Source organism: Podarcis pityusensis (assembly GCF_964106645.2).
Source record: "Podarcis pityusensis genome assembly, chromosome: 14".
Classification (NCBI taxonomy): Eukaryota; Metazoa; Chordata; class Lepidosauria; order Squamata; family Lacertidae; genus Podarcis; species Podarcis pityusensis.
In genome coordinates, this window is record NC_138039.1 from 46,301,486 (window position 1) to 46,327,747 (window position 26,262).

At 46.7% G+C, this 26,262-nt stretch overlaps 1 protein-coding gene across 5 annotated transcripts; it reads right to left on the reverse strand.

Annotated features, from left to right (window-relative positions):
- Positions 1-18,528: 18,528 nt before the first annotated feature.
- On the reverse strand, positions 18,529-26,262 carry LOC308462678 (rho guanine nucleotide exchange factor 11-like). Of its 5 annotated transcripts, none has more exons than XM_080980550.1 (8): positions 25,769-26,262; positions 24,159-24,322; positions 22,577-22,656; positions 22,333-22,458; positions 21,750-21,867; positions 20,968-21,043; positions 20,448-20,535; positions 18,529-20,241 (listed from the first exon to the last, which is right to left on the reverse strand). In XM_080980550.1, the coding sequence occupies exons 1-6, from the start codon at positions 25,789-25,791 to the stop codon at positions 21,036-21,038; spliced, it is 519 nt and encodes a 172-aa protein (XP_080836676.1). In that variant the 5' UTR covers positions 25,792-26,262; the 3' UTR covers positions 18,529-20,241; positions 20,448-20,535; positions 20,968-21,035. The 5 variants fall into 5 exon arrangements, with proteins under 5 accessions (XP_080836676.1, XP_080836673.1, XP_080836677.1 ...); XM_080980547.1 differs by having other exon boundaries at positions 20,968-21,301; positions 25,769-26,261; XM_080980551.1 differs by lacking the exons at positions 18,529-20,241; positions 20,448-20,535 and adding an exon at positions 20,542-20,770.

A 26,262-nucleotide genomic window follows, 5' to 3' on the forward strand; every position in this document is an offset into this window, starting at 1 on the left:
TTAAAGGTCACTTGTTAACCAAGGCAAGTGTGCCAGCTTGCCCTCACAATTGAGGGGACCGGTGCCATGCGACGTGCGCACGCTGCGCAATGTGCCCGTGTCATGTGTGCACAATGTGCAATGTGCTCGCACAGTGTGCACACACCATGCAACATGCTAACGCCATGTGTAGACGCAACAGGCTGACATGTCGCATGCATGCCATGTAAGAGCGTGCCACACAGCATGCACAAGTGATGTGAGCACATTGCACTGTGTGTGTGTACATGGTTGCCACAGAATTTGGGGGGCCCTTGGCCCTGCAGCCCTCCTGGATGGCACCCCTGAACCAAGGTTTGTAGCTGGTTTATAAGCCTTAGATAACGTTAAGCAGTGCTTAGTGTTACATGGGAAACTAGACCTCTTCATTAGCGATGGTTAAGGAGCTGTCCCTGTAGGAAAGCTGCAGAGGATAAGTCATTTCTTCTTGAACCTCCATCAGAAGAGCCCTGCTGGATCAAACCAAAAGTCTGTCTAGTCCAGTATCCTGTTTCCAGTATACTATCCAGGATACTATCCAGTATCCTGTTTACATGGTCTCCAGATATCCATGGAAAGCCTACAAGCAGGGCATGAGTACAACAACCCTATCCTACTTATGACTGGCCAAGCTGGCTGGTGCTGATGAGACCTCAAAGACAACATCACTTGCTAGGACCCTGGATTCACCTGCTGCTGTCTGAAAGAGTCTCTGGCCCTTGGGGAAGGGCTGTAGCTCAGTGGCAGAACATCTGCTTGGCATGCGAAAAGGTCCCAGGTTCTATCCCTGGTGTCTCCAGCAAGGACTGGGAAAGACCTATGTTTGAAACTCTGAAGAGCTGCTACCAGCCATTGTTGACAATACAGAGCTAGGTGGAATAATGGCCTGACTTGGTATAAGGCAGTTTCGTATGTTCAGGTGATGTGGCAAGGCCGCTGGGAGGCAGAGCTCGGGGTGAAGGAAGCAAGTCAAGCATTCCCCACTCTGGGAGCCGACACAATGCCTCGGTGGCCATGCCGTACACATTCTTTCCAAAGATGCCAGCTATTTCTGGAGAGTCTGGTTTTCTTAATTAAATTCCTAATTATCTGTTTGCTTGTTAATTAGGATTGTAAGGATAACTGGCAGCAAGAGGCTGCTAAAGAGGCAATTACCCAGGAAGAAGCCATCTCACTATGGTTTTTCACTTGTGAGAGCTGGTTTGCTAAGGATCTCCACCAGCTGGGGACCTTCACTCGTTTCCGCCAGTCCCTTCTTGGCTCTGGCTCTGGGTTGCTTGCAGCTGGGGCTCTTCAAAGATGCAGCTCTGCTCAGCTCCTCCAGCTGAGCCTGGGCGTTTGACAATACTTTCTGGGCTGCAGCCGCTGACAGAAGCCCCATACCAGAGCTGGCCGTTGGAACAAGCTGCTGCTGCTGCTGCTTTTGCTCTCAGGAGGGAATCTGGAGAGCTGCAATCCAAATGGGGGAGGAAAAAACTTACAGTGGCAAGAAAATGTGCATTTGATTTTTAAAAACTGGCTCTTTTCTGCTTTCGATCCCACCTGACCAGCATTCACACTGTGTACAAATAGCATGAAAGAGGCTCAGAAGTGCTTTTTGGGAATGGTTACGCAGCACATTTCAGCCAGCCCTGAGCCAGCCAGGGAGCTGCAGTTCTGTGAGGGGACAAGGAATCTCCAGCAAAAAACAAACAAACTTCCAAAGGCTACAGATTGCTGTTGTCTTGCACGGGGGGGGGGGGGGGCTGTAGCTCAGTGGTGGAGCACCTGCTTCACATTCAGAAGGTCACAGGTTCAATCCCTGGCATCCCTGCGGCCTAGGACCCACGTACCTACGGGACCGCCTCTCCTGGTATCCCCCGCGGAGGACCTTAAGGTCCACAAATGACAACATTTTAGAGGTCCCAAGCCGCAAGGTAGTTAGATTGGTCTCAACGAGGGCCAGGGCCTTTTCAGTACTGGCCCCAGCTTGGTGGAACGCTCTGTCCCAAGAGACTAGGGCCCTGTGGGACTTGACATCTTTCCACAGGGCCTGCAAGACAGAGCTGTTCCGCCTGGCCTTTGGTTTGGACTCAGTCTGACCCTTATGTTTTCCCTCCCCTTATGGTTTTGATTTATGGGCTACTATTAAAATGAGGCTGCATTTTAAATTGCATTTTAACCTGTATTTTAAATTGTCCCCGCCATTATGTTTTTACTGTAATTTTACTGGTGTTAGCTGCCCTGAGCCCGGCTCTGGCCGGGGAGGGCGGGGTATAAATAAAAGTTGTTGTTGTTGTTGTTGTTGTTGTTATTATTATTACTATCACCTCTGGGTAGGGCTGGGAGGGAACCCTGCCTGGAACCCCAAAGAGCTTCTGTTAGTGAAGACGGTTCTGGACTACAGGAATCAATGGTCTAGCTTGCTTGAAGGCAGCTTCCTACGTTCTCAAATCATGCTAGTTTTTTCCAGCCAGATGCTGTAGATGTGTTCTTAATGTGTACTAGCAGTCACAGAACAAAGCAATGAATACACAAGGAGTCTTGTGGCAAGTTAAAAGACCAACAGAGTCATTATGGTATAAGTTTTCATGGGCTAAAGCAGCCTTTCTCAACCTGTGGGTCCCCAGATGTTGTTGAACTACAACTCCCATCACCCCTAGCTAGCAAGGCCAGAGCTCAGGGATGATGGGAGTTGTAGTCCAACAACATCTGGGGACCCACAGGTTGAGAAAGGCTGGGCTAAGGTCAGTTTCAATCAGGTGCATGACTGTGGAGTGCAGCAGATTGAAGATGTGAATTATGCTTTCCCTTCCAGGCATGGGAAAGAGGTTTGGCAAGGAGATGGGTGCTTATTGAACATTCATCCTGATTTGTTTCTGGGGAGGTTAGATGATGTTGCATCAAGCGTCATCCCACACTTCCCCTTCACTTTCCTTGTTGCAAAAAGTCCAGTATTTTTTAAAAAAATAATATTTATTACTTTTATAGATTACAAAAAGAGAGAAAAAACAAAACAAAAGAGAAAAAACAGAAGAAAAAACAGAGAAAAAAAACAAATAGAAGAAAACAAACAAACAAACACCATACAATACAATATATAAACAATACAAAACACAACCTACACTCAAAACTAAACACATTAAGCTAAACTAAACAAACCCCACTCCCCAAAACAAAAACAATTTAAAAAAAACATACATCCTCTCTTTTCCATACTCTATCTTTCATTCCCTTGTTTCCTCGACCTCCTCACACCTCCCTTTTTGTATTCCGCTTCTATTAATTGTTTCAGCAAATCCTTTCCATCTTTCTCCATTTTCTGTGATATTGTAAATAACGTATTATTTTAACCTTATTTTCCATTAAAACTAAATTACTTATATGTACTTAACTCCTTATAACATTTCTATTAAGCCCATAAGAAATTAAAATTAAAAAAAAAAATCATTCCACCATTTTTCTATCACTCATTAGTTTTACCATGAGTCTATATAAAAAGTTTAAATTTTCCAATCTTCTTCCACCATCTCTTCTCCCAGGTTTCGGATTCTGCCAGTCCTTTCCGTCAATTCCAAAAAGACCATCAACCTGGTGACCTTATATCTGAGGCTCTTAACTCTTTTCCAAGTCCCTTCTGCATGTCTTCTTCATTTTCTTTAATGCTAAAGAGCCAATCTCGGGGAAATTCCAACCTGTCAATCCTTTTCTTCCTTCTGGACAAATCAGCTGAGTTTCCATAGTTAAAACTACAGTCCATAAAGTATTTCCGGGTATATTTCAAAGTTCCTCCAATTCCAAAGGCCCCCAAAACTTCAATCTCCTCAAGGCCCGAGTCCATGTCCCAAAAGTCAGTTAGTCCCTGCATAGAGGGCTCTTTCCAACTTTCCTTCTTTAATCCAAACCGGGATCCATTCCTCGGAGTCTGACTTTTCCTGAATTCAGTTGTAGAAGGCCTCAATTTATAATCTCCAATTTGCTTCTGTAAATCCACAGATCTCACTTGTATTATGTTATGTTGAACAACAGCTGCATTCTCCTTCTCCTTCACCTCCTTCTCCTCCACCATTTGTCCTGCCAAAATAGGTTCCTGTACCAAGTCCTGAATTATTTCTGTGTTAGTGTTCGCTTTTTGACTCAAGTTGGTCACTTTCTGTTCCATATTATCAACTTTAAAAGTCATATCATCCATCTTCTTGTGAAGCTGTCCCAACGAACAGCTTATCTTACATAAAACAGTCACAATGTCCTCTCCTATCAACATTTTTAAATAGCCCAAGGTCACTCTCTGGTTCCCAAACTCCTTTTCTGCAGGTGGAAATTCCCCAGTTACAGTCCTGTTACAGTTTCAAAAGCTCCCTCTAGAGGGAAACAGTCTCCACTTGTATCAGTTCTTTTAAGCACAATTTCAAACATTAAAGATAAAATTTCAGTTACTTTTCCTCTTTTTTTTAAACGCAGAAAGGGACAATGGAAACAGTATCTTACTCTTGTTTAGCTAACTGTCAAATCCGTTCTATCAAAAGCACTCTCTTCAATCCTCATCTGGCAGCCCGTTCCCAGGTTCAGAGCAGTGGTAATCTGATTTCTTCACTCTCTCCTGCAGGCTCACTAGACCCAAAATTTCCCCCTCTTCTCCTGCTTCCCAAGGGGGTTTTGTAACTTTAAGCCGGTGGAAATTTAATCCTTTGCCAAAAACTTTCAAAGGCTTTACTTGTAACGTCTTTGCTTCAGTCTATTTACAAAAACGGAAGGCGGACTTCCTGTTTGTGACCTCCCGCTTCAGTGCCAAATTAAAATATTTAAAAATCCAATTTTCCGATTTACTCACAAGTAGTTGTTTGAAATCCAATTGTCCACAGGAAAAAGTCAGTGCTCTCCGGCAACAGCAATGCGGCTTCACTCCGTGAAAAAAGCAGTCAATTCAAAGCACCGCGCCACTCACCCCACATCGCTCCGGATCCCCAAAACAGGGTTTCCCTGCAAGTAGGGGAGGCGCAAAAGGTTCCAGCCGAATCCCACATCCACAGGCTTTCTCCCGCCTATGGTTTTTAATGGGTCTCCGCCTCGCCGTGGTGGTTCAGACCCTGTTTTTCGCGGAGCGGGTTCCTCCCGATCGGAGGAAATCCGCCATTGCCAGAGGCGCCAACCCGGAAGCCTCCAAAAAGTCCAGTATTTTGGGGAAGTGGATTTATTGCACAGGGCCTCTCAATCAACTGTCTTTGCACAACTTGAATTTGCTGAGATGTGATTTTTAGCCCTGTTTAGGAAAGTTTTTAATGACTGATGTTTTCATGTATTTTTAATCTTTTGTTGGAAGCCACCCAGAGTGGCTGGGGAAACCCAGCCAGATCGGTGGGGTAGAAATAAATAATAATAATAATAATAATAATAATAATAATAATAATAATAATTTATTATTATTATTATTATTATTATTATTATTATTATTATCATCCCACTGGAAAACAGCAACAGCCTGCAAGTGGCCTCTATCTCTCCAATCCCTCCCCATCTTGCTAAGGCTGACATCCACTACCCTGCAAAGTCATGAAGCCACCATGTGGATTGTTTCAGGGTTACCTGGCAGAGGAGCTGTTGCCTGCTTTTGGATCTGCCCATGCCCATGTTGCTGCATAACTATGGCTCCATACCCCTTTGCCTGTTTTTCCTGGTAATGGTCAGTTTAAGCCCTTAGAACAGAGCTATCCAAACTTTTCATGTTGGTGACACATGTTTTTAGACATACCTCATTTCGCGGCACAGTAATTCAGTTTTACTAGCAAACTGGAGGTTAAACTAACTCCTTTCCAGCCCTGGCAGGATCACAGGGACCATTCACAAGACACACCTACACATTGCAGCTGACACACTACAGGGGTCAGCAAACTTTTTCAGCAGCGAGCCGGTCCACTGTCCCTCAGACCTAGTGGGGGGCCGGACTATATCTTTTTTTTTGGGGGGGGAATGAACAAATTTCTATGCCCCATAAATAACCCATAAATGCTGTGCTGGTCCCGGGGGGAGGTTACCGTGAGGCGTGGTCAGAGTCCGGTCTTGGGTCAAGGGTCTGGAGACTGTCCACAAAGGGTGAAGCGGGGTCCGAAGCAAGAAGCCGGGCGTGGTTGGGAACTCCGGAAGAACAGGTCTGGGTGCTGGCAGAAACAGGTTTCCGACGACGTTGCTCCTGCAACCAGGGACTGGGCTGACTGGCCTTTATCTCCTCCGAGGCCAGGGGCGGTCCCAGCCCACAGGTGACCCGCCTCTCCCAGCCTTAAGGCGAGCACTCCTCCTGAGAGAACCCAGTTCCCTCCGCCTCTCTGCCCTGAGCCTCTGCAGCTCAGGAGAGGCTGGAGGGTTACTGGACCCAGGGGCAGCTTCACCTTCCCCTGACAGGGCTGGGAGAGGTGCACCTGCAGGCAATGGGTCCTGAGAGAACCCAGTTCCCTCCGCCTCTCTGCCCTGAGCCTCTGCAGCTCAGGAGAGGCTGGAGGGTTACTGGACCCAGGGGCAGCTTCACCTTCCCCTGACAGGGCTGGGAGAGGTGCACCTGCAGGCAATGGGTCCTCAATCACCTCCAGAGCCAGAGTGGATACATCTGGTGTCTGCTCCTGAGGATCCGGCGGGGACTCCTGCGCAGGCTGGGACTCCTCAGGTTCAGCTTCTGAATCAGATTCCCAGGCCATCACAAATGCATTTTAAATAAAAGCACAGATTCTACTCATGTGAAAACACCAGGCAGGCCACACAAATAACCCAGAGATGCATTTTAAATAAAATGACACATTCTACTCATGTAAAAACACCAGGCGGGCTGGATTTAGAAGGTGATTGGGCTGCTTTTTTCTCATTTCTTACTACTAAATATTCTATTATATTTAAAATATTTCTTATATTATCTTTCAACTGTCTACCAGGAAGGAATCCTGCTTGGTCTGAATGTATATAAGCTTTTAAGACCTTTTTCAATCTATTGGCTAAAATATTAGCAAATATCTTGTAATCATTGTTTAATAATGAAATAGGTCTATAATTTTTGACCAAGGTCAGGTCTGTATCCTGTTTTGGAATCAAAGTAATGTATGCTTCCTTCCATGTTTCCAAAATTTTCCCTTTTGTTAATATTTCATTCATAAGTCACTCTTATTTTTTTGCTTTTTTCTACAATTTTCCCATTGGAACTAATTTTTCCTATATGGTACATCAGTTGACTTCTCCTTAGTTGCCATGCTAATAACTTTCCTGGCTTATTTGCATGTTCAAAAAAATTCTTTTTTTTTTTAACCTTCCATGCTATTTCCTCATTAATTATCATTGAATATTGAGATTGTAATAATTTTATGGCCTGTTTTATTTATTGTTTGGATTTCTTCCTAAATCTTTTTCTTTCTTTGATATGGCAAAAAGCATTTGATAATATATCTTGGGATTCTATGAAGAAAGTGATGGAAGAAATGGAATTTGGAGAAAGATTCACAAAAGGGATACAAGCTGTATACACAGAGCAGAATGCAAAATTGATTATTAATAAGGTGATAACGAACCGATTCAAAATAGAAAAAGGAACGAGGCAAGGATGTCGCTATCACCTTTATTATTCATCTTGGTCCTGGAGGTTTTGAATAGAAATATGTAAGAGAAGATAAACAGATTATGGAAATAAGAGCAGGGGGGAAATGAATTGAAGTTGAAAGCATTTGCAGATGATTTGGTAATTACAGTAGAAGAGCCAAAAACATGTCTCCCTAAAGTCTTAGGAAAAATACAAGAGTTTGGGTGAGTGGCAGGGTTTAAATTAAATAAAGAAAAGACAAAATGTGACCGAAGTGGAGAAAAAGGAGTTCCAGGAGATCACAAAGATAGAAATTCATAAAAAAAGTCAAATACCTAGGAATCTGGTTTACCAATAAAAAATTGAATTTGTATAAAGACAACCATGAGAAAGTTTGGAATGAGATCAAGAAAAATTACTTAAAAATCATATATTCTCCTGCTATATGGGGAAACATTGGATGAGATGGTAAAGTCAGCCCAAATAAAGCAGGCTCAAGATTTAGGTCATAATATACAATTTGAAGATTGGGAAAGGATGCGGAAGGTGAATTTAAAATTCACAGACTGTATTTTATTGAAAGAAAATTATATGAAAATGATGTATAGATGGTACATTACACCAGAGAAAGTGGCTAAAATGTATAAGGGGATTAGAAATATTCTACAGTGACCAAGTGTCAGATGACTGCTCTGCCTCTGTCTCCCCCCTCCTTCTCCTAACATTTCCCAACTTTTCTGTCCGTCTGTCTCTGAGCTGTGACCTTCCTCAAACTCCTGCTGTAAATCCATGCCGCATTCCTCTTTTCCTGCAGTGTCAGGAGGACGGATCTGTGTGTGTGTTTCGATTTTGATTTGTACATTTTTGCCAATTTATTCAGTGTTAGATACCATCAATATAACATTTTCACATTATTTTCTCTTAAACCATGGCATGCTGGGGAAATAATATGCAGGATGAATAAATTGAAAGTAAAACAAAGTGGAAGTATGAGGGAAGTCCAGGGGAGGGGGGCAGGAAAAAATGGAAAATTGTTAGAGAGATATGTCATAAAGGATATATTTATTGAAAAACCAATAAATATTATTATTATTATTATTATTTTAAAAATAGAGAATATTTCTGATCCCCCTTCTCCCAGAACTCGGTGTTCGTTAAGAGTGCAGTAAACACTAAAGTGAGAGGGATTGCATATTCCTCACTTGGCATTTATAAATAGACATTAGTACAAGGGTGTCTAATTATCTTTGGACTGAAGGGCAAAGCCCACCTTTGAGCAGCCTTCCACAGGCTGCATGCTACCCCACACGCTTTCTCACATGCACACTCCTTCATGGATGGGCGGATGCACACACGGAAGCAGGCACATGCACAGGTACCCAGACCCGTTTCCTAAATAATCCATGAGAGCCATTGTGGCATAGTGGATAAAGCATCAGAGTGGGGCCTGGTAGACAGGGGTTCAAATCCCCGCTTGGTGTCAGGGATTGGACTCAAGGGGACGAGATGGAGGAGGAATGGTGGAGATCACACCCACAACCACGCACCCACCCGTTCTTGTGACGCTGCAGGAGAAGAGGAATTCAGCATGGATTTACAGCAGGAGTTTGAGGAAGGTCACAGCTCAGAGACAGACAAACAGAAAAGTTGGGAAGTGTTTGGTAAAGGAGAGGGGGGAGAGACAGAGGCAGAGCAGTCAGCTGACACATTGTCACGGGAGAATATTTCTGATCTCCCTTCTCCCAGAACTCGGTGTTCATTAAGGGTGCAGTAAACAACTGACAGTTGGCCATGAGTGGCCACTGTGAGGGGAGATGGTGTTTCTAGGAAGGACAGAGGAGGAGCCCAGTTGGAGCAACACCATTGTTAGGGCTTGCTGAGTTCTGTTGTCTCTCGCAGTTAGGAATGAATAAACTCATTAAAAAGTTTTCTTCCTTGTTTTCTTTGCTCTTTGCCACCACAGGGGAGAAATAGAATTCCAGAAGCCTTGGCACTCGGCCTAAGAAGCTTTCTCCGTGGCCTGGGACCAGTCACTGCCTCTCAGCCTAACCTATTTGTAAGATTACTTGTGGAGTTTAAACGAGGATGAGGAGAACCATGAGCACCACTTTGAGCTCCTTGGAGAACCAGGTGAGATACACAGTAAATGCAGTAAATGAATGAATCAATGAATCAATGCATAAATATAGGAGGCTGTTGCCTGCTCATCAAATAATTGGTCTGATGACTGGGGAGCCATGAGGGACTGAACTCCCCATCCGGGCACTGGGCTCTACTTTACTTATTTTTCAACTACTGCAAACATTGAGGGGGACTTGAGGGGGCCAGGAAAATGGATATAAAATTTACAGCATGCCATGGTTTAAGAGAAAATAATGTGAAAATGTTATATTATTGATGGTATCTAACACTGAGTAAATTGGCAAAAATGCATAAATCGAAATCAAATAAGTGTTGGAAATGTAAAGAGAAAGAAGGTTCTATGTCAGAGGTGTCCAAACTTTTTTCAAAGAGGGCCAGATTTGATGAAGTGAACATGCATGAGGGCCGACCTTTTTGTTGACCTTTTTTTAGGGTTGAAGTTGTTGAGCTTCTTTTTGGATTTATTCCCCCCCCCCCAATGTCACAGGGGTCAGATTAACCGGATTAGGCCCCTGTGCCGGACTTTGGACATGAATGTTCTATGTGGTGGTTTTGTAGTAAGGTTAAAGCCTACTGGGAAATGATATATCATGAATTGAAAAAGATTTTAAAAATAATTTGTAAAAAAAAACCCAGAAGCTTTCTTTTTGGGAATTAGGGAGACAGAATTACTCAAACCGTATAGAAATTTATTTTTGTATGCAACTACAGCAGCCCAAAAATGGAAAGAAGAAGAAGTCCCAGCAAAAGAAGAATGGATACAAAAACCTACTGAATATGCAGAAATGGTGAAACGTACTGGAAAAGTAAGAAATCAAGATAACATTTTTTTTAAAAAAAAAAAGAATGGAAATGGTTTGTTGACCATTGGCAGGATTGGCAGGATTATTGCAGTACCTGCAGTTTTTATAATAATATATATATAAAGTAAATTAATAAATGAGCAAATTAAGTTAATTTGGATTATGCAGAAAATATTAAAAATAAATTTAAGGAACCGCAGAAAGAGGAGGAAGGCAGTTGAGTTTCAATATGCTAAAATGATTGTAAAATTATTGAAATGTATAAAATTGAAAATCATAAATAAATAAAAAATAAAAAGAGGGGGCCAGGAAAAAATGCTGGTGGGCTGCATTAGCCCCCTCGGGGGGAAAAGGGGTGTATAGACACCCCGGTATTAACAGACTCATATTTTATGCCAATTGATAATGCATGGAGCATGGCCAGTGATGGATCTGAGCTGGGATGGTGTGACCTAATGAGAGTGCCCAGGACCAGACAGAGAGGCCTAGATGGCTGCCTCTTGAACTCAGGCCTGAGCTTCCCTACAAGGAATGCAGCCTCCAGGTTTTATGAATGCCTCCACCCAAAGAGTTAAAGAAGACTAAAACCTGAGCAGCTGTTGAGGCCTTCAGCCAAGGGAAGAAAGGGAACTCCACCTTCTCCCCATTGCTCATTTTTAATGGGTTCAATGTTCTGTGTAGGAACATTAAATTCCAAGCAAGCCATGCATGCCGGTTCATGGACACGCACATGGGCAGAGCATTTGAGAAATGAGCAGTTCCTTCACCCAGCGTGCACACACATGAAATAAAATGAGGGGAGGGTCCTGGAGAATTTAGTTGGCACGGAGGTAACCACCATGCAGATCTTTTGGGATCTTATCAGTGGGCTTTTTTTGTGGGGAGGGGAGATGATTACGGCTGCTGCTCTTGGAATACTGACTAGATGGGCCATAGATGAGTTTTTCCTATGAAGACCATCCAAAAATGGCAAGGACTTGTTCTTCAGGCCAGAATGAGTGACCATTTTTTGAGTCACCCAAATGACATTTCAAACAAAGGGATCCTTTGGCAGGGAATTGGCCTTTTGAGGTAGTCCTCTTCGAAGCTTTGTGATCTCCAGTCCCTGCATCTCTCTAGGGCAGATGTGGCAAACCTGTAGCCTTCCAGATATTACTGGACTACAACTCCCTTCATCCATGACCATTGGCCATGATGGGAGTTGGAGTCCAATAACATCTGCAGGGCCATGGGGTCCCCATGACTGTTTTAGAGGCACCTGACACATCACATTAAATTGTGGCTCTTTATAGGCCATTATTCAGCATGAAGCACTCAGGAGAATAAGCTAGTCCCGCCCTCACCATTCTGGTGCCCTTCATATGTTTGGGACTCCAGCTGTTATCAGTCCAGAGCAGGTGGGTCTTATAGTCCAAAACATCTTGAGGTTGGAAATCCTAGACTAGTCAAACAAATGGGGAGAAGGAACTGAGGCACTCCTGAGCCTGCTGAGTGTGCCTATCCATGCACCCACCTTTTTGATCAAAACAAAGCAAACAAATTAGAAAGCTAATTTTTCTAAACATTTACATCATTTCCTTTGAACATAACACAAGCAAACAGTTCAAAAAATGGGAGTGCAAGATAATAGCAACTAGGTAGGGTGGTCCCAGCTTTTAAAATAACTAGGCATGTAGCCATCCCATCCATTGCTGACCCCCAAATTCTACCTCTGGTGTCCCCTCTGCCATGTATCTCAGCTGTTCCTTTTCCAGGCAGAAATGGCAAAATATGGCCTAGGCACAACAGGGTGTCAATCTTGTTCTCTCCTGCGGTGGACAAATCTCTCTGCAGAGCTCTTTGGCTGGCTTAGAACTCTCCTATTGAATTATTGACTGCCTGGATTCACTTAATGAGCTAACCAGCTTTGCTGGAGGCAAGAGCCTGTCCTGTTACCCTCCCAACTGCGAGGGCACACAGCACACTTATTTGCCTCTTGGGTTCCCAGGAGGATATGCTGAATCTATACAGAAGAAAAACACAAGTCAGACAACCTGGCTGTGACCTGTTACCTGAGCCAAGGCACTTTAGCCACTACTCAGGTCTATCGCCTAGAGTCCTTCAGCAACTGATCACAAGGGCCAACCCCCACCTTCTAGGGGGAAGGTGTGGAAACTTTCAGCTTGAGGACCCACTTGTCAAAGAGATGAGAGAGTTCAGGATCTGACCCTCTCCCTAGATCCATTCCTCACTACGACTCGTACTTTGACCCTTTCAGTTTCATTTCATTGTTGTTGAGTCAAGAGAAGGAGTTAAAAATATTCATGGTTTTTAATCTTTTAATGTGTTAAACAGCTTTTAAACACCGTGATTACCATTATAATTTAGATTAGACCTGCTTTCCTCAATATGGAGACCTCAAGGTGTTTTGGACTACAATATCCATCAGCCCAGCTAGTATGTCTGTGTTGACTGGGCCTGATGGGAGTTGTAGTCAAAACATCTGGAAGGCACCAGCTTAGGGACGGTTGATGGGGACAGTGCCCTAGTTCACCCGTGTTTTTGTTTTCCTACACCAGGGATATGGAGCTACAGCTCCCATAATTCCTGACCACTGCTTATGCTGGCTGGGGGTCATGGGAGATGGTCTCCAACAAAACATCAGGAGGACACCAGGTTCATCACCTGCCATATACAATGATGGCTAAAATTCACTGATTTTGTTGGCCTCAGGGGTTACCAGTCCAGCTCTAGTAGCTCTTGACTGTGTTATCAATAGTGGGTCAGAATTGTTGTTTACTTGGCTTCCCAATGTGGAGCAACTGAGAAGTAATTGAGAAGGAGAAGGGGATGAGTGAAGCGGCAGGGAGGTCTGTGCCGTGCAGGTGCAGCAGCGGAGCCAGTCCAATGGTCCTGCTGCTGCACCGTCACCGTGCTGACCTGCCCACTGCCATGCCCCTCCCCTCTCTGTTTCTCACAGCAACCTCTGCATTGGGAAACCAGGTGTCCAACATGGCCACTGCTCTGCCCTGCCTGCTGCTACTGCATGTTGTATAAACTACCAATCACATAACCAGCAGATTATGTGCGTTGAATTCCTGCTGTGTCCTCCTGCTGCCCAGTGCTAGATCATGCCATTGCCAGCTACAGTGTCCAAAGAATCCCTTGACCTTGCCAAAGCAAGCCCTCTCCATTAAAGACCACTCCACTATAAGCAGCCCCAGCAACCTACCAGACTCCTTCTTTGGACATATTTTTCTCTCTATAAAAACCTTTCCATTATGTGAGATGGGGGGGGGGGAGCTGTCAAAGACCCAAGTATAGTAATTATGATGTCTTTTATTAGACTTGCCAAAGAAGATGAAGATTATACAGCCCTGGAGACCTCATGTGAGTACTTTGAGGTCTGGAAATCTCCTGTGCATTTGTCCTTTCTTTAGACTAATAGGAGATGTCATGATTGCATTTCCCACATTCCCCTTAATTTTACAAGGCAGCATGTGTCTTGAATCCTGAAGAAAATTGGCATGCGGATCGGCACATCTCCTCCAGTAGCTGGAGGACTAAGCAAAGGCAATGATGGCTGTGAAGACTGGAGTGTTTCGAGGGCAGGTGGGGAGGGTGTATCGAGGTCCATGGTAGGAGTTTCCAAGCCCTAAGTTCATCTTGTTCCATCCCTCACCAGAATTCTACCACTATTGGTTGAGCATGCATACAAATTTACACCAAGCATATGTGGCTCCCCCACCCCTGCCATCCACGACAAATAACACACTGTTCTCATATTTTTAAGATGGGAATATTAATGTGAAATGTACAGTCATGGGACTGAGGATTAACCCTCCAAGTGTCTTCCAGCTTTGTGGTTGATTGTGAGATTGTGGCTTGGCAAGAGAAGGTTTAGTGGAACCCTAAGAATTGGGGGCAGTTATCTCAATGGTGCTGGCAGGGTGGACAAATGCCTTTCTTTTGTTAAGGAGATTTCGTTAAGGGATGGGGAATTTTTTTCAACTGAAGAGCTGTATTCTCCATTCTGGCCCACCTTTTGGAGACCACACACCATTAGATAGCAGTGCCTGAGGCAAAAATGGGTGGAGCATTGAAAAATGGGTGGGGCAATGAATGTAAATTCCACCTTTGTACATTAAGCCAGTTTTCTCCCACACTCACAAAGCCCTGTGTATCCAGACCCTCCAAGTGTCCTTATTTTCCAGGGACAGTCCCTGATTTACAGAAGCCATCCTGGTTTCTGATTTGATCCTGAAATGTCCCACTTTTCTTTTGGATGTCCCTATTTTGATTGGAGAAATGTTGGAGGGTCTGACTATGCCTTGTTCTGACAAGTGAGATGCATCCCTGGTGGACACTTTCCAACCACCAGGGAGAAACAGCTGGGGGAGAAGGAGGGCCAGTGAGTGGTGTGGCTCTGAGGAAAGGGGCTGTGGCCTGGGAAGAGTTCTGAGGGCCAGAGAGAGGGAGGCCTGGGGGGCTGTGTCTGGCCTGAGGGTCTCCGCTCCTGTTCTGGATGGAGGGAACTCTTTGGGAACCAAGGCTTTGCCATCCTCCCAGCAGAGAAATGTGTCCAGCATGTCCTTGGCAAAAACGCAAGCAGCCTGTAGTTTGAGAGTGGTGCAGGCTGAGGATCAGAAAGCGTAGCTGGAGCTGGTAAGAGTTTGGGGCTGCCTGCTGTCAGAGGCACATTTGTTCTGTTGCACTGGGTACGAAACCTTGGGTTTAAGGCAGCTTCTGATGTTCCTGTTCTGATTTGTAAATCAATGCAATTTTTGTAAAATGTCAGAAGGCTCCAGTGACCTCATTAAAAGGAAAACAAGCCGGGCGAGCACTGCCCACCTGAAATTTATGCACTTGGAGAATAAGGACTAGTGTAACAATAATAATAATAATAATAATAATAATAATAATAAATTTTATTCATATCCCGCCCTCCCCAGCCGAAGCCGGGCTCAGGGCGGCTAACAACAATAAAACAGTACAAAAGTACAGCATAAACAACAGTCTAAAATCATTCGTTATAAAATTAATTAATTCAAGCCACTGGCAACTATTGGGCCAGAGCTCCGCGAAGATTGCCGAGGGAGGGAGTCAGGCTGTGCCCTGGCCAAAGGCCTGGTGGAACAGCTCTGTCTTGCAGGCCCTGCGGAAAGATGTCAAGTCCCGCAGGGCCCTGGTCTCTTGTGACAGAGTGTTCCACCAGATCGGAGCCACAGCCGAAAAAGCCCTGGCTCTAGTTGAGGCCAGCCTAACTTCTCTGTGGCCTGGGACCTTCAAGATGTTTTTATTCGAAGACCGTAAGTTTCTCTGTGGGGCATACCAGGAGAGGCGGTCCCGTAGGTACGAGGGTGCTAGGCCGTATAGGGCTTTAAAGGTTAAAACCAGCACCTTAAACCTGATCCTGTACTCCACCGGGAGCCAGTGCAGCTGGTATAGCACCGGATGAATGTGGTCTCGCAGCGAAGACCCCGTAAGGAGTCTCGCTGCAGCATTCTGCACCCGCTGGAGTTTCTGGGTCAGTCTCAAGGGCAGCCCCACGTAGAGCGAGTTGCAATAATCCAGTCTGGAGGTGACCGTCACATGGATCACAGTGGCTAGGTCAGGGCGAGAGAGGTAAGGAGCCAACTGCTTAGCTTGGCGGAGATGGAAAAATGCCGCCTTTGTTATAGCTGCAATCTGCGCCTCCATGGAAAGGGAGGTGTCGAAGATTACACCCAAACTCTTAACGGACGGTGCTGGCACTAATTGCGCCCCTGCAAGAGATGGGAGTTGTCCCCCCAATCCCATATCGCCCCGTCCCAGCCACAGGACCTCTGTCTTCGAAGGATTTAGCTTCAACCGGCTCCCACGTAACCATCCAGCCACAGCTTCCAAACATCTGGTCAGTGTGTCTGGGGCCGAGTCAGGATGGCCATCCATCAACAGATAGAGTTGGGTGTCATCGGCATACTGATGGCAACCCAGCCCAAAACTCCGAACAAGCTGGGCGAGGGGGCGCATAAAGATGTTGAAAAGCATCGGGGAGAGTATCGCACCCTGAGGTACTCCACACACCAAGGAGTGGCGCGATGACAATTCCCCTCCAAGCGCCACCCTCTGTCCCCGACCAGAGAGAAACGAGCGCAGCCATTGAAGGACTGTGCCCTGGATCCCCACGTCGGCAAGGCGGTGGTCCAGAAGTTCATGATCGACCATGTCGAAAGCTGCTGACAGATCTAGAAGAATCAGCAGCCCCGACCCGCCTCGATCCAGCTGTCTACGAAGATCATCTGTTAGGGCAACCAGAGCCGTCTCGGTCCCATGACCAGCGCGGAAGCCGGACTGGAATGGATCCAGAGCCGATGTTTCATCCAGAAACCCACCAAGCTGTTCAGCAACCGCTCTCTCAATCACCTTACCCAGGAACGGAAGATTCGAAACCGGGCGGTAATTGGATAGATCTAAAGGATATTTATATAGCATATTTCTGTTTTAGAAATCAGACATGTGGGCAAATCTTAAATCTGGAGATTCCCTTGCTGCCAGTAAGAAGCTCAAGCTCATGATCTCCTGTGCAAACCACCCACTTGCTGTCAGCTATGGCCAGGAAAGTTACTGTTAAAAAGTTATAATTAGGGTCTTCAGCACGATAACATCTGTTTGAGGATGCACATGTTGTTTCAAATGAGATGTGACTTTAAGCACATGATTCAGAAACACAAACTGGCCACATATTTCCATTTACCCAAAGGCAGCTATGATCTAAATTGGGAGAGCAGCACAGAGCAGAAAGAGTTCAATCCATCTCCTGCTGCACCTCAGCCCTGATTTGGGTTGGGGCTCCTGTGGCTGCTTTTTGTAGAGAAGGCGATGTGACGAGTCCAAGCACAATTTTATAGAAAATGTTGTGCTTTAAAAAGCCACCTGTAAAATGGATTCAATGTCCTGGAGAGATTGCAGTTCTTTTGTGGCAACGAGAATATGTGAGGAGTGAGGGTGCTCTCTTTTCCAGAGGCCCAGCTTTTGGTGTGTGGAAATTTAGAACTGAAGAAGCTTTTCCCCTCATGGATATAAATGGTGGGGAAAACTTCACCTGCCTGAAGTTAATATGAAGGAATACCGGTACTCCTCAATACTCAAGGTCCTGCCAGGATGGAACTCAGATAGACTGAAACAAAGATACACTATGTCCACAGCATTCCCTTGATCCACCAAGCTTGTAACTCCATCAACAAATGAAATGAGATTTGTCTGGCATGACTTGTCTTTGAGAAATCAATGCTGGGCTGCTGCTGCGCCACTCTTGGGACAAGGGGGGGTTGGGAGGGTGATATGGGGTGGCCTCTTCTCTTGCAGAGAGGCTGGGGGCTGCCCCCTATCTTGGGTTGGGGGGACCAGGCAGCAGGCTGCTCCTTCTCTTGGTGTGAGGAGGGTTTGGGGGCTGCCCTTTCTATTGGGATGGCATGAGTGCTGCTCCTTCTGTTGGGGGCATGTTCCTGGTGGAAGCTGCCCCCTTCTCCCCTGAGGGGGGGCTGTGTTGTTAGCTGGCCTTTCCCTTGTTGGGGGGGGGGGAGACACCTGGGAAGGGGAGGGAGTCGGGAGGAGCTGCTTGCCCTCAGGGTCTTCCAGGCACCCTCTGGGCTGAAAGGGAGAGAAAAAGAGAGAGCCACTCCATTCATTCATGAAATTATTTCTGTACTGCTTTGTTTCAGTCACACACATGCATTCATTCATGGAAGCTGTTTACAGCAATCCAAGCCATAGAAGGATTAAAGACAGGCATGCATTAACCCTTTGTGGAGGGCTGTGTCATCCTCTTGTCATGAATATAATGCATGGGGATAAGTGCATGCTTACAAGTATACAGAAGCACAAACACAGCCCCATACGCCAAGAAAGCGCTACAGAAAAATGGCAGTTGCCCTTTGAAATTTAAATCCCCTTAGGAAACAGCAGCCTCTATAGGAAAAACAGTGTAAGTAGCAGGCTGGGCGCAAAACACTTATCCACACCTCAGTCATCAAACAGCAGGGAGCAAAGCAGAGACACACACCTTGTGGAAGCTGTTATTATTAAATGTATTTATTAAAGGTATATACTGCCCTTAATCCACAGATCACAGGGCGTTGACGACATAAAAATGCAACATAAAAGCACAAAATACATGAGAACAGCAAGAACAAAAAATAAACCCACCCCCATATAATAATGTTATTAATTAAGGCCTATAAACTTTCATTTATGAATAAAAAACACTGTAAATGTTTGAATAAAATGTTTTTATAACAAAAGACCTAAAGAAGGTTCTCTACGCAGAAATATAGGACTATGTGAACAGAAACTAATTGCAATCGCAAAGAGAGATACTAATGTTGGCCCCAGAGGTGGAAGAGGCACTTTGACTGGTCAGGGGCTTGAACTAGTATAGAAAGTTGTGATTCCCCACTGGCACTTTAAAAATACTGTAGTAAGGTCTTCACATCTTCCTTTTGAACAGCAGCAAAGATCTATCACAAACTCAGGAGGAGAGGAAGAGTCAAATAAGGCTAATCAGGGCAATGCTTTAACCCAAGAGAAGCAGAACAACCAGAAAAATTTGAAGGAGTCTACTCAAGCGATTCAAGTGACTCCCTGCCAATCCACAAACAGCTGGACCCAGACCCATTTGACCGGGTGGAACCAGCAGTAGAAGAATTGATATCCTCCTTCCTCAAACCCCTTGATGAAGAACAACACAGGATTATGGACAAATTAGACAAGCTACCATGAGACATTTACGGACATGTACCCAGCCCAATCTTGAAGGAACAGATGCAATGGAATCCCTTTGTGACAACACAAAAATTGATTCTAAGATCACTGTTGAGGCAGAGGTTGAAAATATCCCTGCTAGACACAGAATAAATATCCTTGCTCTGGCAAAGAATGACTAGCCAACAGATATCTAGAACCACACGAACTGGGTAGCCCATTGGAATCAGCACAAGACACAGATGCTGAAGAGCATGAGAAGATGCAAACTGCCCAATTTCACACTAGCAGCATTTTTGGGGCACCACAGGTTGTTCAGATCCGATAGATTAGAAGTAAAGCACTCTGAGCGTTCTCTACATATCTTGTCATGGAACATGGCAGGGTGGATGAACAAATTTGTTGATCCTGCATTTATTACTTATAGGCAATCATTTGATTTACTGGGCCTACAAGAAACTTGGCTAACAGATACCACCAGCATCCCTTTAAAATAGTGTCCCGTCCAGCTGTTAAAACAGGTAAATACAGATGTGGAAGTGGTAGTGTGGCTGTCCTCCTCTCTTGCGACACACAAATGGATATAAAGGAGCTGAAATTAACTCTAATGATATGGAATAGTTCAAGGCTTAATGACTGCAGAGCAACCAGGACAGGACCGTGGCATCTGCATTTGTGTTGTGTGTGTGTGTGTGATGTGGGGGTGCAGTGTGGGGGTGCTACTTGGTGAAGGTACAACTGAAAGATCTTTCTTCTTTTCATAAAGCCTCTGGAAGGGGTATGTGTGTCTGCTAATCAAGAAGATGCCAGGCTTTTGTTCCATACCTGTGAAGTTCACCTGTCTCAGACTTACGTCATGATCCCCCCAAGGTCCCCAGCCTGGCAAGAGGAAACATACAGAGTTGGGGTCTCTCTCACCTGAACGGCACAGGTGGGTGCACGAGGGGCGTCTGGCGGGGCTGCCGGAAGGGCATGATGATGGCTTTCTCCGTGGCCACTGCCACCCTCTCCAGATTCTGCATCCACCTGCCAGGAAAAGCGGGAAGAGGGGAGACAGAGAGAGGCTGTCTTAAAGCCCCGAAGTGAACAGAGAAGGGCCTTCCATTTGCCAGTTTGAAATAAACACACACACACACACACACACCCCTTTACCCTGTCTCTTTACACTTAAGGTGTGTGTGTGTCCCACCCCCCACCCCAGCAGAGGGAAGAATAAGAGGCAAACATCTTACCTGATCCTCTCGGAAGGGCTGGACGCCACCAGCTCGTAGATTTCTGGTCCCTCCTCCGAAAGGTAGACCAGAAAAAACGATGTTGAATCTGAGCAGAGAAAAGAGACCAGATGGAAGAAGGGTCCTCACGGTGTCGTGAAGATCGGTGGTGTTATGGCCCCCCTTCTTACCTGTGGCTGCAGGGCGAACGAGGGTGGTCTCCAGGGGAACCACGGGGCTTAAAACAGAGCCCCCTGCCTTCCTCCTGAAGCATTTTAACTGCAGCCGCCGCCCCTTTGGCTTCAGAAAGATTGTGACGTGTTCCATAAGGAGAACGTGCAGGCCTAAGAGACACAAACACACACACACAGAGGGGTTGTTGCTCACACTGATCCTGAGGAGAACATCTAGGTGCCTTAATAGAAAAGGGGAGTCTAAGTGGCAAAGCCAACTGCAGAGCCAGAGCACATCACCCCTCCACTCGGAGAGGCCTGGGCCACGCAGGTGTGTCTGGGCAGGAGAGGTTGTTTCTTCTACTTACCCACAGTCTTCCTCTTGTTCAAGCGAAGCTGCAGAGGCCCCTCCTGAATTAGGCTGTGTTCCCTGAGGTCAAGGTTCTGCACAGAGGGGCAGAAAAAGGCAGCACTTCACGGAGGGGAAGAGCAGAACAAGGCCAGGGATTGGAGGGGAGGGCGAAGAGGAGACCCTGGCCAGTGGGTGGTGGCTCTTGCGCAGGGATCGGGCGTCCAGGCACTGCTGGTACCCTTGCAGCTGGCAGTTGTTCTCTGCCAGCCGCAGCTCCTCCTGGACGTCCGCCAGGATCCCCTTGACCTCATCCCGGGCCAGGCAAAGGCACTGGTGCTCATAGGTGGACTCTGAAAGTGCAGAGAGAGGAGGTAAGAGAGAGAGAAAGAGGCTGCCTGCAAAGTTGGTTTTATTTACAGCAACTCCCAGCGCAAACTGGGAACAAGGCTGCATTTAAAAGCAAGCAGGTCTAGAAGGCAGATGAGCAGCAGCAGCCCAGATGCATAAGGCAAACGGATCCTTGTTTGCTGATAGGAAAGTGGGCTGCTGAACAACACCTATGCCCTACAGACACAGCCTCATGGGGCACTAATGCAACAGACTGGCATCGTCTCTCCCCACTCCCCGCCCCATCACCCTCTGGGTGCTGGCTTTCCCTAGTAAGGCAGGCTCAATGCAGCTCACAACCTCCCAAAATTAGGAAGCACATCAACATGGAGTCATGGAGAGATGCAGCTTTCCTGGGACACCCTCCCCACCGCACCCAACACACCAAGATATGGAGAAAGAGAGACATACCGTTGGTGTGCTGGATGATCTGATTCAGCAGCAGAGGGTAACTGGCCAGACACTGCAGCTCGCAATCCAGGAAACTGGCCAGCCGGCGCTGGTGGCATTCCGGGCTGCTCTCAATTCCCTGGGAATGGCAGAGAAGGAAGCAGACAGACAACATGTATTTGGGTGCCAGAGAGAGTCAGCCACCTCCAGGGTCACAAGCAGCAAAACCAGTGGGGTGAACCTTGCTGCTCAGCTCCTGCTTGCTATGGGGCTTCTCCTTTGGGGCAGCTGGCGGCTTCTGTGAGACAGGAGGTTGCCCCTCATTCCAAGGACACCAAACCCAGAGGAAGCCCCGGGAACCCCTGCAATCTCGCACCACATGGAGATTGGGGTAGCAAGGAACTAGAGTTTACCCCCTAACCTACACCACCTGGCTGGTTCTTCTGCACTGTTGCATTTGCCCAGGGAGTGGGCAGCCGGGAGAGGAGGACAGGCCTCCTGCCCCTCCCCTCGCATGGGAAAAGAGCCCCCGAGGGACAGTGCCCAGCCAGCAGCTGAGAAGGCCCCTTCCGTGAGCTCAGCCTCCTCTTCTCACACAGCTTACCTGGATGACACGCCTGAACCGAGCATCCCTCTGCTGCTTCTCCTGAAGGATCTCCCTGGCCTTGGCCTGCTGCAAGCTGCACTTCAGGACAGACTGCCGGAGCTCCTCTGTGGCAGCCACACCAAACTGGGGGGAAGGCAGGAAGGGGGCAGAGGAAGAGGAAACACAAATGGTGAGCATCAGGAAATCAAGGGCCCCAGTCCACTGGAGACCCACAGGCTCCGCCCTGCTCTGGGATCCTTACCTGGGAAAGCAGGAGGTCCCCGATCTCCCCAGTGAGGGGCCCTTCCTCCTGCAGATCCCTCATCTTCCCCGATAGAGAACCTGGGAGGGGAGGGGAGGGAAGAAACACAGGAGGGGGGGGGGTTAGCAAGGCAACGGGAGTGGGGGAATAAAGAATAACCCCAGCAGGGACAGGAGGGGGATGGAGGCGGCCTGCTCTTTTTTTAATACCACTTTCTCAGTGGTGGAGAGACCTGGCGTCTCATTTGTTTATGTCATTTATACCCCACCCTGCCCTCCAAGGAGCTCAAGAGGGTGTCCATGGATTCCCTCCTCAATTAATCCCCACAACAACCCTGTGAGGTAGGTTAGGCTCAGAGGCAGCAACTGGCTGCCCCCTCCATCCTCCCTGCCCAAGGCAGTGGACGCCTCTGAACATTCCCCGTTCCTTGGGGGGGCATTGCACTTGTGCTCCTGCCCTGCTGCTTGTGCCCCCCCCCCTGAAAACAGGCTGCAGGTCTGGCTGGGCCCCTTGGGCCTGATCCTGCTGCAGAGCTCTTTGGATGCTGTGCTTTTCTTTTAGTCCCTTCTCCCTCTGCCCCTGACCCACCCAGGAAGAAGCGGAGGCCTGGGCCAGCCACAGAATGGGGACCGGTCTGGAGGGGAAGGATCTTAATCAGTTCTCTTAGGTCGGGGAAGATGAGGGTCAGCTCCTCCTGCGAAAGGAGCTTTTCTGTATGGAGCCGCTGATAGAAGAGCACGGCCACAATACGAAGGGAGCTCAGGTGGGAGGCCTCCGTCATAAACAGCTCTGTGCAAAGAGGGCAGAAGGGGAAGAACATCAGGCAGAGGCCGCATCCCAGCAGGGTCTGGAAAAGAGGCAGCTAAAGTGGGCTGTTCTTTGAAAAAAGACTTGGTCTCTGCCTGACAAGGAGAGATGGATCCTGCTCTCCTCCTGAACTGGGAGCAAAGCCCAAAGAGTGGCCATTGGTGGGGTGCCAAGGGGTTGGGTCCTCCTGGCCCAAAGTGACCTCCATGCTGACCGGCAGGTGGCTGTCCAGTGCCTCAGGCAGGGGTCCCTCCTTCCCAGGCCTTCCTGGAGATGCCACTGCACTTGGGGCTCATGCAGGCAAGGCAAGGGCTCCACCGCTGAGCTGTGGCCATTTGCCAGCCTGGACACCAGGAAGCACCCCATGGCTCTGGCGGTTTTAGGGCAGCGTGACTGGAGTGGCTGCACTGGGCACCGCACTGCAGGGGGTGCCAAAACAATGCTTTGGAACAGAGTGCGAGAGGCAGCAGTGGGCCTTGGGGTAGGGGGGGAGTTGCACATGGTGGCACTGGAATTGGAGAGCCCAAAGTCCACCACTGCCATTCTGGGACTTGTCTGGAGACTGATCTCCAGTCTGGGACTGATCTCCTGGCCATTTTTGAGAACTCAAAAGTTCCAGGCTACCCTTGGGAGGGAGAAAGAACCACTTCCCAGCTGATCTCCCAGGCACGCTCTCCCTCCCCATGCTTTACGGAAGTGAAGGTCCCCCTGGACTCCCTTGCCTAATATTTCTGAGAGAGACCTGAGGTAAGAGCCATAGAAAGACCCACCTCACCATGAATGGCTTCCTGCCGGAGGACCTCCCGTGCCGGAAGAGAACCGGCAATGTTGCGGCCGGCAGTCTCTTTCCACAGGCTCCCCTCATATTTGAAGACCTCCTCCAGCTCCGAGGGGAGGGAGGGGTCCGGCTTGGCTCTCCCATCTGAGACTCTGGCTGTTCTGTGGAAGAAGGGAGAAGCAAAGATCTGTTAGACTGTAACATTTAAGTGATGACTACAATGCGTAAGATGTTATTGGAACGGGAAACAAAGGATGAACAAGTGAAATCTTCAACGATATGTTGGACAATAGATATTGGTCATAACATAGAAATGGAAGCATGAGAACGATTGTGGAATACGGATATAAAATTTACAACTTGCTATGGTATAAGAGAAAATTATATGAAAAATGTTATATACCGGTAGGTGGTATTTAACACCTAGTAGACTGGAAAAAACATATGAATCAAAAGCGAGTAAGTGTTGGAAGTGTAAAGAGAAAGAAGGTTCATTTTTTTTCACATGTGGTGGTCTTGTAATAAGGTCAAAGCTTACTGGGAAATGATATACAATGAATTGAAAAGATGTTTAATCTTTTGTAAGAAAACCAGAAAATTTTCTCTTGGGAATTATAGGATCAGAACTACCTAAACAGTATAGTAATGTATTTATATATGCAGTTACAGCTGCAAGAAGGTTATTTGCCAAAAAATGGAAAGAAGTAGATGTCCTAACGAAAGAAGAATGGATAGTAAAACTAATGGATTATGCAGAAATGGCAAAGCTTACCAAAAGAATAAGAAACTAAAGAATAAGAAGAATAAGACACTAAACATTTTATAATGGAATGGAAATGGGTTATTGAATATTTACAAATAAACTGTAAACAGATTAAGACATTCACGGGATTATTGCAAAAACCTACAGTTTCAAAAATATATATGAGAATAGATGATTAAAAGAATGAGTTAAGATAATTTGGAGTATGCAGAAAATGTGAAAATAAATATAAGGAACCACAGAAAGAAGGAAGTCGAGGTTCGAAATGTTAGAATTATAGTTGAACTACTGTTGTAATATAAATGAAAACTATAAATAAAATTTTAAAAACCACACGTAACTAACTCTGTGCCAAGTCACAACAACTTTTTAAACAGACAAAAGGCGCTCCCAGTTACTTCTTATTTTGCAAAGAGTGCAGAGCTGATCCCCAGGGCTGCTCTCCTGCAGATGACTAACAAGGTCCTCTGCTCCACTTTCCACATTGGACAGCGAGTGGCTGATTCTGGCTACTCCTGATCAGAGCCAGGATAAACCCCTGGCCAGTCACCCAGTGTTACGATGCTAAATTACTCTGATGTTTTCTCCATCAAGCCTCCCCAAACCTGGTTCCCTCCAGATGTTGCTACGGGACTCCAACTGCTGCAATTCTGTTGCAATTTGGATGGTGACAAATAAAGGAAACTCAGAAAATCCATCAGAAAACTCCCTGGGAAAATTGCTGGCTCATGTAACACAGCATGGGAGTTAGAAAGGTCAAATAACCAAGGACCATCTTTAAAAACTAGGCATGTGGTGGGGGCACAAATCTTCAGGATGCCTCCCCCCTTTCCCATGACTTTACCTTCTACGCCACCAGCGGCACATTATGAAAAAGATCTTCAGAGCCAGAAAGACCACAAAAGGCTTTCAAGACCACAAAAGAAGGATCGCTCCTTTATGGGCTGCTAACTGATCCAACTGGCTTTCAACTGACCCAGGCCTCCTAGAACTCACCTGGCCTCCTAGGAAACAAAACATTCCCCAGGATTCCACAGCTGGTTGTGAGGTCAGAGCCTGGCCAAGGACTGGAGCCAATGGGCTCCGGGCTCCAGGAACGCTCTCTCTGCCAGGCCCATGGCACCACTGGGCAACTTCAGTAAGCTGCCAAGCGTCTGGCCCAGCCCTGCATTTACCCCCAAGCAGAAGGCTCAGGCAGCTGGATCTAGGCTCCCCTTAAGAGTTTCCCCAAATCCTCCCAGCTTTGCATCCCTCTGGATAATTGAGAAAATAAGGCAGGCCAGGACTGTGGTCCAGTTTCTGGCACCTCCTTAAAACTCACCTGTTTCCCTAGGTGTT

Excerpts from the sequence above, each read along its gene's own strand:
- LOC308462678 (XM_080980547.1), bottom strand. The coding sequence starts at position 25,791 with ATGTGCCGCTGGTGGCGTAGAAG. Across the intron at positions 22,657-24,158 it reads CCGGCAGGAAGCCATTCATG|GTTCTCTATCGGGGAAGATG; the intron begins GTGAGGTGGGTC and ends CTCCCCTCCCAG. Across the intron at positions 21,868-22,332 it reads GGTTCAGGCGTGTCATCCAG|GGAATTGAGAGCAGCCCGGA; the intron begins GTAAGCTGTGTG and ends TGCCATTCCCAG.